Raw genomic sequence first — 12,810 nt, forward strand, 5'->3', positions numbered from 1 at the left:
ATTTCATGGTTTTTTATCCGTAAGTAATTTTACACCTGAAGTTTGCCTAAAGTTTGGAGTTTTTCTGCATAGAAATTAAGCTACATTCCTTAAACTTTCTGCTACTTTTTTTTTTATAAATCAAGACAAAGATAAGAACAGCTTAATTTTGATTTATATCCAAATAAGTCTATCTTTGACATTTTTTTATTGTTTTTTCTTTTGCTTTTCTCAGATTTCATAGAAAACCAATTGTCCATGAGGTTCTAGAGGGGAAGAGTATGAGCTATATGCAGTAATATGCACCATTTTGTTGTGTCTGTTTTGGAAGAGATTAACGTCAGGTGATCATTAACTTGCCCTGATGTCAGAAATATCCCATTTTGGATGGGAATAAAAGGAAGGTGTATACTGTAGAAGCAGAATCCCTGTACTTCTGCAGATATCAGTGAACATTCTGAGGTGCTTCTCTTTGATACAGTGGAATTTCTTCTATCTTGACAGCATTCATATTTCCGTTTGCATCCACAGGTCTTTCTGTATGGGTTTATAGATTGAAATCCTGTCTTTTGCTGAATAAATATATCAGAGTTGGAAAACAATCTTCTCCTCAGATCTTGGACAGAAATAGAAAAACCTTCTTTATTTTATTCATGTGCTAATAAAACAAGGAATCTGGTATATGCCATTACAGTTTCTTCCCAGAGTACTTTACAAAAATAGCTTGAAACAGTATGGACTCTGAATGCCTTTATAACTTCAAGACTGTGATCTCAATTTCATAATTGAATCCCAACTGTAATGTATTGTTTCATTTTTGGGAAAACTTACTAGTAAAAGATGAAATACTTCTAATTCTGTCTTACCTTACACCTAATATCTCAGAAGAATGCTGTGTTTTGCAGTGGCTTTTGACTGCACTTGAAGGACTTTTACCTTCTCTTATTAAGTATGGTATCACGCATCCAGTATGCATAATGTGCTCTGTTGTCTATTCAGAGTTGTTTAGATTTCTATTGTCATTTTCCATTTACGTTATATTATTGTTGTGATAGGTTTTACAATGAAATAGAAGTAATGAATTTATTTCCATAAGAACTTATAAAATCTTTAGTCACTGGAGTTCAGTAATTTATTTTTGTTTTTCATAGTTCCCTTTCAGATTTATTGATTACAAAACATCTTACATACTAAATAAATCATCTTAATCAGTCTGACCAAAGTTTATAATAATGTAATTAACAAAGCTGAATGTTAATTCGTACATTTCTGTTGTCCACTTAATTTTAATTAATTGGCTCACTGATTAATTAATTTTTGCTCACTGATTATGCTGGCTTTTGGAATTGGCTAATACTGACTTAGCTCTTCAGGTTCTTCCATTATGTTTCACAATTCTTGCAACCACAGATTCAGCAAAGCATATATTGTGCATGAAACTTTGCAGCAGGTAAACAAGTCAGAGTTGGAATTAACCTTCTTAAGACAGTTTTTTCCTTTGTGTGTGTGCACAGCCAGTCCCAGTAGGCAAAGATCTTCCTGATACTGTAATAACTGATAATATGGACTTGTCTGGAATCAATATTGTCTAGCTTTTAGAGAATACCTACAGAGTGTTTTATGAAACTTTATAGCAAAAAATATTTTTTCAGTCTTTGCATATCATTGCCATAGTTTCCATACTGAATGAAATATACCTTTAACAGGGATCAACAGGAGAGAAATGTATAAGTAAAAACTATTCTAGACTAAATATTTATAAAAGTAAAATGGAAAACATACAATATTTTGAAACATTGGTCCATTTGCTTTCTCAAATATTGGCCTGTTTGCCAAGAATATTTGAGATATCAGAAAAATTGTTTAGGTGCCTGCTAATGCTACCATTTCTGTACACTATTCCTGACTAGGTATCAGTCAGCAAAACTCTCTTGATCTTTCTTTATTTTCAGGACTCTTCAGTAAGACCTAGGTTTTAGGGTGTATTTTGATTTTCTTTTCTCTGCCTTGTCCCCCCCTCCCCCACTGCATTTGCATTTGAGGGTTTTGAACAACTGAACTGCAGTTTTCAGCAACGTGTATCAGTGTCATGAGAAAGCTAAATATTGCCTTTTATTTGTTATTTAAGCAAATTGATGAGCCACGCTCACTCCTCATTGACAAAAATATTAATATACAATATGTATGATTGAAATGTTAACATCCGCACTCTCACTTTTTCAAACTAGCCTTTTTATTCCATTGCCATTTTGACTTAATTTCTATCTCTGCTGATAAGAAGATGCTTATGCTGGATATAGCTCAGGGTGCAAAGGCTGTCATATTATTGAACAGATGTTTAACACTGGAAGGAAACTGAAGAAAAATAACGATCACCTTTACTGTTCAGCACAGGTGTTAAGTCTGATTTTGCAGATTTCAAAACCAGAGATAGTGTCAAGTTCACTCAACCAGGACAGTGCTTGCATATTAGTCCAAGACTCCTTCACACTCATGCAGCAAATCAGAACAGACATTCATAGAGATGTAACATGTTCTCTGCCACTGAATTTTTTAATACCAGATACTCTTGAATCCCACAGCACTTTAATCCCACAAATCCTGACCTGTCATTATAATTCTAAAAGGCGAACACAAATGTGTTAAACTTCTGAAGAGATTTTCTTCATGCTGCTGTTGTGACCTCATTCAGCACGGCCTACAAAGGACAGCTGTGGTCAGCATTTTGAAAGTATTCTGAAGGTCTTAACTGTAAGGTTTAAAACATTTGCTTTCCTAAGGAAAAGTGTTGAAAAATTAATGTCATTTTCTTCTGGGAGTTTCATACTAGTTTGAGGTGAATGGGTATTCATATCTACAGAAAAGAAGGAAAAGAATAGTGTCACTATCTGTGTGTAGGTCACCACTGGGCTGTCCTCCACGTTTCCACCTGGTTCCCACCTTCAATTATCTGTATGTATTTTTGCCTTTTACTAACAATTAATTTTGTAAAATGTGAGGTTTATTCTTCAAAACTGTGATCACCATACTTATTCATGTAGGCCACTGAACAGCCTTCCAAAAATTTTGACTTTTGCTCAGTCCTGTTCAAAATTATATTTTGATTGCTTGTCTGTATCACTGGCAAGAAGTGGAGCCATTCAGTTTTGGTTTTTTATTTTTAACCTTGTGTAAGATTGCAGGCTAAATGAGTTCTTTACCTCTCTACTTAAGAGGACTTTAATTCACCATTATTATCAGCAGGAAATTGAATACACTGAATTGCATGATGCAGCCTTCGTTTTTAAATTTTAGCTGCCTTCTCCCCAAGAGACTGTAGACACATAGATTTTTGTTTAATTAAATATCTTCCCCTCAATTGGAAAGTGCACTAAGGAGTTCATTTTAGATAAAGGACAACAGTTGTCTGCTCTTTAACTTTGTTAAAGAATTGTCAGCTTAAATTTCCAGGTTTCAATATTTACAGTTATGCAGTATTTGATAAATTACTCTTTTTTGTCTGTCTACAAGGCCACCACTATTCCTTGATATTACTTTTAAAGATTTCTTTCATTCTGAATTCAACACGCAACCTAATAACAAAGTACAAAAACAGGACAGAAAATAATTAGAAGTTTAAAAATCAAGCAGAAAAAGGTCAATACTTGCAGAGCAGACACTGCAGCGACTGGCTGACCTTTGAGAGACTGCAGAGTTTTTATTGCTTCAAGGTCTTACTGGCTGCAGTGAGCGTCAGTACAGTAAACCATCACCACTTCTTTTGTTCCTGCTGTTATTACCATTAGTATAGTGTTAATGTAAACACGGATTACAGAACAGTATTCGTTTGGGACCAGGTGCTAGCTGAGGGAAAATTTTTTATACATTTCAGAAAAACAGTTTATATTTTTTGCCTGGTAATCTTGCTTGTTTCTTGGTGTTCAAATGAGAACCAACTAAATTTAGTCTCATGCTTTCACAATCAAGAAATTAAGAAGTTACCAGTGACAACAAATCTAAGATAGACCTCATGATTCTGTCGTAGATTAATGCCTGAAAATAGACTTGTTAGTAATTTACTAAAAATATCTATTTGAGGTACAAATTACCAAGTTTACAAATTTTTCCCCCTTTTTCTTCCTTTTTTTCTTCGTTTTGGGGCTAGTGTTTTGAAGATCTCTACAAGTCTAATGCTTTCATCTGGGAATGAAATCTTCCTTGTTTTTCTTGCTATTTAACACCAAGCAATTATGTTTTGACTAGTACAGTCTCATACACTTTCATACAGGTTCAATTGCAGATATAGGTTCAGCCAAATCAAAATGTGATCAAAATACATGACATGTTTTATGGAAGCTCATTCAAAGAGTTTTGGTGAGCCTTGACAGACAGATTATCACAGGCATCTGAAAGTGTTTTGAAAAATTCACCCTGGTTCTTGAAGCTAAAAGGTAAAATATATAAATAAAAATAACTTGTAACCTGTCTTAGTACATTTTTAAATACTTCTACTTTGCCCTCATCTTTGATACTGCAGTTGAAGTTGGTGCCACAGTGGGAGCTGCCATATCACTGAAACTCCTCCTGTAATGACTTCACATTGTAGAAACAATTCTTTTACATATCAGTTAGATTCTGTCTTATCTCAACAATCTGAGAGCTTCTGCAGTTAGCTTATCTGCCATGCATCTTTTAAATCCTTTCTAAACAGATTCATTTAGAGGTAGAAGTAGGATTGTTTTCAGAAATTCTAATGAATGTTAATGTTGTGTTAGTATCATTAATAAGCCTTAAAATGAAAAAAATCTTTGATAGAAAAAAACCCAGCCTCCATTTATCAGGGAAAAAATCTGCGTAATCTCTGAAAATTCAAATCAAATTTGAGAATCTCCTTCAGTGTTGTGGAATGTAGGGCAATGGGTTTTTTTGTATGGTTTTTAAAATCTCATGATGGACAGCACCATGAATATTAAAATATTGGGATTTTTTGTTATTACTGTTATCATGGAAGCCAACAGTATTAGATTATGTATAGTATTTAGAAGTTAGTTTTCTAACTAATCACTACAACTTTTCTAATCACTTTGTGATTATCTGAAAATCCTATCTACTTCATTTGAGGACAAGGAATTTGCTGTATTTTTAGGGCTCAAGTCTGATATTGCATCTCTGCACTGTATAAGGTAAAGTATGTTTCAGAATTTGTGTCTCAATGTAAAGAAACCACATCAGCAATTTATGTACAGTATTATGGCAATGCAGCCGACCTTTAAGCTTATTTCAAAGTTACTTTGCTACTAGTTTGATACAAAGTGAGTGGAATCAGCACAAATAGTGTCAGAACTGTTATTTGGTCAAAGCTTTGAGAAAACAAAATCTTAATAAATAGGAATGGCTATATATAAGTAGACATGTTTGAAAATTGGAAGCAACATTTGCATGAATGCTTGAAATTTGCACTCTCTATGTTGCTGTATATACATAATTTAACACTCTGTAATAAAATGCTGGATTTTGTTCTTGCTGGTAGACCCATACAGTACTTTTTAATATGGGGCTTATTTAGGTGTTTTATATCATCCTTACTTTCATCTATCTCTTAAAAATGCTTCTTTCCCCCAGAACTGGGCATGCTGGCAGGGAATTGCTCGTTGACAGAACATACAGATTAAAGAACAAACCACTTGTGAACTGCAAAGCTTATAAAAATTGGCTGTTGGATAATTTTTTGAAGAGTTTGACCATTTTTTTTCTTTTTTTTTTACTTGATGTACACTTTTGGCACTGCATCCTACAGAAAAATTGGCTTTGGAACATTTCAGGTTTATTGTAGTCATCCTCAACAAACAATCAAACTTGTAATTATGTTCATCAGAAAATGAAGACTATTTGCTGATAAAAAATCAAGCTGAGTGAACTTTTATTGGGCAAATTGCTTCCCAAATTAAACCTGTAATAACCCTTTAAAGGCAGCAGAACTTATATGGGTGTGGCTTGGTGTTTATTTCATGGTTTTGAAGTTCTGTGGTGAGACCAGATTCTTCCTGCTCTTTTGGGACTCTAGATGTACAGGATGTTATCATACATTAAAATTCATGGTCAAATTCTAGGTCTTATGGTGTCTCCTTAGAATCAGATGTGTTTTTCAGCCTGTTTATTAGAAGTAGTGTTTTGTTTTATTTTTCTTTTCTTTCTCAATTTGACTGGAGACCTCCCCTTGAGAGATTAATCTCTCTAAATGGTCAGAGTGTGTGAATATTTTTTCAGAGGGTGCATGTAATGTCAGGGCCTTGTTCTGTATCCTCCAAAGGAGTTTGGTTTCTTTCACTATAGAAGATGCTTAAAGAAACCACATCTTAATAAGTAAGCCCATGGATCACAAGATGCACCAAAAACTAGTTCGGTGAACAGTATGCTTCATGTGGCATATTTCAGTTTGAGTACCAGAAAGTCACTGTTTTCTTTTGAAAAATATTAATCTGTCATAAAGTTTGCTACAGTGGAAGATTCCTCTCAATAGCTGGAAAATTCATGCTGGAAACTTTTCCAATACTTTTGTATAACTGTATCTTGTTACAGAGCTGGAATAGTTTTCAGAACTCTCTGAAGTTGTTCAGATTCTTGACTGATGAACATGATGATAATATAACTTGTGCTAAAGTTATAATTCTTCCCGTTTTAAACTCTCTTTCGGCTTGTAAACTAATTTGGTTTTATTCTTATTTGTTCTTTTCAATCCTATCCTGAATGGTCATTGTCAAGAAAATGGATGAAAGTATTCAGAAAGTATTGCTTCTGAGCTGAATTTGGAGAAGATATCTTGTATTTGAAAAAATTTCCTGGATAATTCCTTTGTTTGTTTTCACTTTTTCTCTCAAAATCAGTATCTGAATAATGGCATAGTCTACACACATTGACTTAATTTTCATAAATATTTTCCATATTTTCCAAGAGTTGGAGATGAGCTTTTAGAAGGTATAGGTTGCTTTGACAGATATTTTGCCCCCAGAAATGAAAGCAGACACATTTCCAAGGAATTAGTAAACTTCCTTGCAAGTAAGTGCTTAACTCTAAATTTATTCACTGCCTAACTACTAGGACTTCAAATATCCAACAATTGGTAAAGACGATATATTAGACTAGGATTCAAAAAGAAAAAAATGCAAAGGCATAGGACAAGATAGCAGAAGTCATTCCTGCTCTGATAATTCAAGAGCCCACAAAAAAGAATTTTGAGACAGACTGATATCCCAGTTGGTTGTTTATCTATTTGTTGTGATTAAATAATTAAATCTTTTCCTATTTGCCAGTGGATTCTGACAGCTGCATACATACTTTTTATTTGTCAGATAGAATGGGTAAACAATTTTTGGCATGTATATTGTTTGCAAGGTATGTGTTTTATTTATTGTGCAAGATAGTTGTGTAGATAAATGATAAGGTATTTGTCTATTTGATTACCAGAATATTTTGAAAAGGAAAATAATGAACAACAAATGGGAAAATCACAGCTGACACTAATGTCTGTTCTTTCAGTGTGTACTCTTGCCTGCATAAAGGCATGGATAGTCTTGTAAACATCAGTTAGTAGTGGACACTGAGTATAACAGAATGGTGTTAAAATATTAATCAGAAGATAAAAAGATGGTGTTAGCAAAATACTTCCTGATCTGAATTCTATCACAGAACTGAAGCCTGTAGAGACCAAGGGCTACAGTTTGACTTGATTTGGAAAAGTCATGTTAGTTTGTTTGTTTTAAATGAGCCTATTCTGTATACTGTGGCCACCAAGGCAGTAAATCTTCTGGGGGTAGGGATGTTAGAGGGAATGTGCTATTTTTTGAGCCAGTTCTAAGTAGAATAAAACCTTCAACTCTCTTTTATAATCTATCAAGCAAAGGTATGGAGATGGGTTAGAAAGCCAAACCAAAAATATTGACAGGATATCTTTTCTTGATTTCCAAATATATGTGAAACTTTTAGCTTCAGATGTCTTCTGTCATGTATTCTGCATTCTAGGAAGACAGAGTGCAATGCCACCCTGTAGCATTATTGAGTGTGACAGAACATATTAACTGATTTTTTTTTTTTAACCCTGAACTGAAATCTTATCTAAGGCAGGATTGATCTAGGACAGTAAAAATTCATAGCTCTTGGCTTTCTGCCAGTGCTCATGTTGAAACACTTACGGAATTAATGCTGAATTTCTTGTACAACACTTTTTACATTTTGATTCACTAGACTGAGTGTAGGAGGTAAATGTCATTTGCAAATAACAAAGTAACTGCTTCAAATAGCTGCTGCACGCCTTACATTTTTACAAATTGTTATTGACTTGAAATACTGAGTCAGAAAAAACACTTTTGCTGCTGATATATATCATGACTAAGCGCAAAACCTGAAATTGTCTTTGTGTTTACACAAAGTTTCTTGTACTTACTGCTAAAGTCCGCAGAGATTTTACAGGCCTCTATTTTTTAGAGTTGTTCTATTATGTGTATTTTAATGTCTGTGAATACCATGTTCCTGAGAGGTTCCACAGACTTCATGAAGAATATAAGACTAAGCAGAATATAAAAGCTCTATAGCTATATTAAAGCTTGGCTTCAGTAGTTGTTTTGTATGAACCCATTAGGTAGAAATAACTGTAAATCTTCCCCCCCGCCCCTATTTCAATGTTTCTTCCAATGGTTAAATGATGTGAAGAGAACATACAAGACACAACTTTGAAAATGAGTTTGTCCTTATTTTTTTTAACTGCAGTATTTATATGGCACAAGAAAATACACCTTTTCCTATGTCTAGGAAATGATATCTCTATCCTTATGAGGATCACAGTGTCAGATTGTATACTATGTGCATTTTGACTAAAGAAATATAGATGGAAATTTCATGTTGAATGAGATAAGTTAACTTTGTAAAATCTTTGGCTTCTCATTGGCATGCAAGTTTAATCTGTAATTTTGGAGCTGATTGTAAAGTTCTAATTAGTCTCTAGAGAACTCGTGTGGACAACAGATCCATTGCTCATTAGTCTATCAACCTTCCATAAAGTTTGTTGGCTATTTCTCATGTCTAATGTGGAAACTGATATGATGCATGTTAATTTTCCTTCTAGACGTCGCAACTGCCTGTCCAGATAAGAAGTCCATCTTAATGTACGTGACCTCTCTCTTCCAAGTTCTGCCCCAGCAAGTCACCATGGAAGCCATCAGGGAGGTAGAGATGTTGCCACGACATTCAAGGGTCACTAGAGAAGGGCACATACAAGTACATCATCAACAGCGTTTTTCTCAAGAAGTGAGTTATTTCACTTTTCTACTTTCATCTTGCTGCTCTGAAGTGGCTGTTTCCCTTATCTACCCCTTAAGTTTGATGTTAGATGGCTGATGGAAGGCAAAAAACCCACAGGCATCATGGACAGTCTTTTCATTGCAGGCATGTATTTGTCTGGACGAACTGTACTTTCATACTGCTTTTCACCTTGCACCAGGCTCTTTTAAAAGTAACCATTCAGCAAAGAAATGCCTTGCACTTCTCTTTTCAGCAGTGGGTGTTTTGATTGTGGAAGAGCACCACAGAGAAGAACACAGAAACTGTTTACATATAAACACAGACATGTAGAAACTTTAACTTTTTCAGAGAATAGCAGTTTACACTTCTCCATATTCATGAAACACTTTTTTTTTAACATTTTATTTACACTGACTTGTATTTTAAGATCATCTGTTCTCAGTTCACGGCCTCTCAAAAAGCTCATGTGAGACTTGGAATTAATTTGTTTGCTATGTCAGTTATGTTTTTGGCTGAAATCATCAGTCTGCTGAAATGTTTACTGGATTTTAGGCCTAGTGTTCTTGTCTGAATTTAATTTGTATCTTGCTTTTGGGTTGCTCAGTCTCTTTTGGAGTACCAAGCAGATGAGTATTGGCTCTGTTTATTCAGGATGTACTACAAGATCACTTGTTTTTTCAGCCTTTGCTTGTAAATTATAAAAAACCTTCAATTTACATTGGTATTCTGCTGGTATTAAGTCCTGACAGTTTGTTGCTTTTGGAAAGGATGTCAGATTAAATGAAAGCTTTCCTTAATACCATCCCAATTTTGACTCCTGAATACCAACACCATCCTGGAAAAATATAACTGGTGATGACCTTCCTATTTATTTTTCTTCACTTACTCTTTAAATCATTACTTTACTTCTATAATCCATGCTCCTATCTGTATGTCTGTTCTTTCCATCTCTAATTTCTTCTTTGTAGATCACAGTCAGTGTACCCCAGGGACCTTCACCTTCTCCTAAACCACGGTTCAAAAGTTACGCATATACCCAAGCTGTGTATGTCACACCCCCTGACCAAAAAAGGAGGCAGGTTCCTCCACAGGTCTGTCAATATTGTCATTTGTTTTAAAAACTGTTTTATTAATCTTGTGCTTGGAGTGAAAGAGTTTGTACCTTTTGCTTATACCTGATCTTTATGACCTACTTTTTCCAGGGTTTTTTTAGCATCTGTTGAGTGGTTACTTTTTACTGTGTATTTCTGCATGGCTGGCAATAGGTGTTATGCTGATTGTTAGGGGTGTACAGCATTCAAGCACTGCTTTTTTTAGAATTACAAACTGTGTCCTTCATTAAGTTATTTTCGAAAATAATACATATATTGCCAAAAGAGTATTAGAGGAAACCAAACAAAAGCTGTATTTGGCATCTAATTTCTGTCTCAGGTCTGATTATAGAAAAACAAGAACCATTGGTTTTCTCTTGCTTGTCCTAACCCTTATATCTATTAAAGAAAATAGTAAGTGATGACATTTCCCAGAAGGTTACTGTAGATGGAAACAAGAGAAAGGAGACATTAAATTTAATATTCTTTATATGACCTGGATTATTAGATTATAACAGCTGGTTATTTTATCATAAACTGCACCATGCCAACATTCAGACTAGGGTTTTGTGTTTGGGTTTTTTTGGCTTTTAAATAGCTGGGGTAGTTTAATAACACTTCTTTCAAACAATTCTTATAATGAGCACTTCAGTAGTTAGATTTTTATAACTTCTGACAAGTGCGAGAGCCAAAGGTCATATTGTATAATGCAACGTGTTTTCCTTTTGTTACACTGTGGAAAAGACATATGCACGTATTTGACACTACAGTATGAGTTCACTTGTGGAGACTTAATTCTGTCTAACCTCTAAAAATTTATTGCAAAATTACACTTGCATGTACTGTGCATACATGCAGTACACACGCATACACTGTGTTTCCGAATCTACTTGTCAAGTGACAGGTGTTCTACTGAATAATGACTTCCTTTAAATACTCCAGAAAAGAAATCCTGTCCACATAAGCATGAGTCCTGCTGCATTATACTAACATCAAATGTGTTGCAGTGATGATTAATACAGAATTTTAAAAAGGTGTTTAGAACTGGTAAAATTGATTTGTTCTCCTTAGATACTATACTGATAACTGAGAAGAATGAAGAGTCATGATATAGCTGTTTTTTCTTGAGCTACTTTTATTGTGATCGATTGTAGGTTTTGTCAACACCTCCACCATCGAGTATAATGTACAAGCTGATATAATTTAAGTCATTTCCACAAGTGTTATTAAAATGTACTAAGAAAATATCATTCTATTATTCAATCCTCATCTTGCATTCCAGTTTTCAGATCTCATCTTCCTGAATTTGGAATCTTTGTCTATTACACTTATGCAGTAACTATACTGTAGTATTATAATTCTACTGATTTGGCAGAATCTGAAGACCTAATTGGATTTGGGCCCTATTGTGCTAGAGGCACAACAAATATTAACAAATGAAAAGCATTCGGTTAAAAATCCTAAATGAAAATCACCAGACACAGTCTCATTATAATAAAAAAAAAAGAATTGCATAGTACTAATTAATATGCCAATTCAATATATAAAATTCTTAATCAGTAGTAATGATTTTTTTATGTCTAACCATGTATTTCTTGAAGAAAAGCTATCATCTAACTATTAAAACAGATTTATAATCCTGGTAAAATAGTGGTAGATAATTTTTCTCTAGATATCTGAAGCTGATATACCTTAATAATCCCATCTATTTTAACTAAATCAAACAAATATATTATTTCCTTTTCAATTCCTAGTAGCCTGCCAGTCTTCTGTCAGCTATATTATGATATTTGGATACGATTATTGGTATTGTAACTGCCTGTAGGATTTTCGGTAAAATCTGCTTCTCTAGGGGACTGCATTAAACAAATCAAGATGAAGTCAACTTTTTTTTTTCTTGGATTTTGTGAAGTTTAGGAAACTGTCTCTCCTTTCCATCTAGTTATTAAAGAAAAATTTCAGTAGACTTAGTTTATTGTGATCTGCCAGTTTCAACGGTATCTTAGGTGCTGTCACTGAGAAGCAAAATTTTCACTAAGAATGTTGGTCTTCTGTTGAAATGTATGAGTCATTTTTTCATTTCAGGTCTCTGCAAAGCTTCATTTTACAGGACTTGAAGATTATAATTTCCCCGAGATAATCAAAGATGATACATAGCAACTATCAACAAAAAGTCTTTCACTAGAGTTTCTAGCTGCTAAGATTCATCTTAACTATCATAGTGTTTAATTGGGTGATATTTTTGAAGTTCTGTATTTGGATGAAAGGTCCAGTAGATTTTGTAGTCCAAACATGAGCCAACTGGAACTGGGAAGAAAAATAAATTAAATAAGATTTCTTTCCAAGGATTTTGAATGTTATCCTGCGATTTTGACCATATATGCTATATATATGTTTAATGCATATGTTAATTGTAGGAAATTGTGAAAATGAAATAAGCTGTGATTCTCTGAGCTTTGTATTGGCA

The 12,810-nt window shown here is 34.1% G+C and overlaps 1 protein-coding gene across 8 annotated transcripts in view; it reads left to right on the forward strand.

Moving 5' to 3' along the window:
* Positions 1-12,810, forward strand: part of DMD (dystrophin) — a 1,145,544-nt gene that overhangs the window by 286,861 nt on the left and 845,873 nt on the right. For 7 of the 8 annotated variants that reach the window (XM_074858566.1, XM_074858564.1, XM_074858568.1 and 4 more), the window contains exons 8-9: positions 9,077-9,258; positions 10,221-10,343. In XM_074858566.1, the coding sequence (XP_074714667.1) occupies positions 9,077-9,258; positions 10,221-10,343 (305 nt within the window). The remainder of the gene's footprint in view (positions 1-9,076; positions 9,259-10,220; positions 10,344-12,810) is intronic. The other variant, XM_074858570.1, reaches the window with a different exon arrangement.

The sequence above is a fragment of the Strix uralensis genome, chromosome 2, assembly GCF_047716275.1.
Source record: "Strix uralensis isolate ZFMK-TIS-50842 chromosome 2, bStrUra1, whole genome shotgun sequence".
In the NCBI taxonomy this organism is placed as follows: domain Eukaryota; kingdom Metazoa; phylum Chordata; class Aves; order Strigiformes; family Strigidae; genus Strix; species Strix uralensis.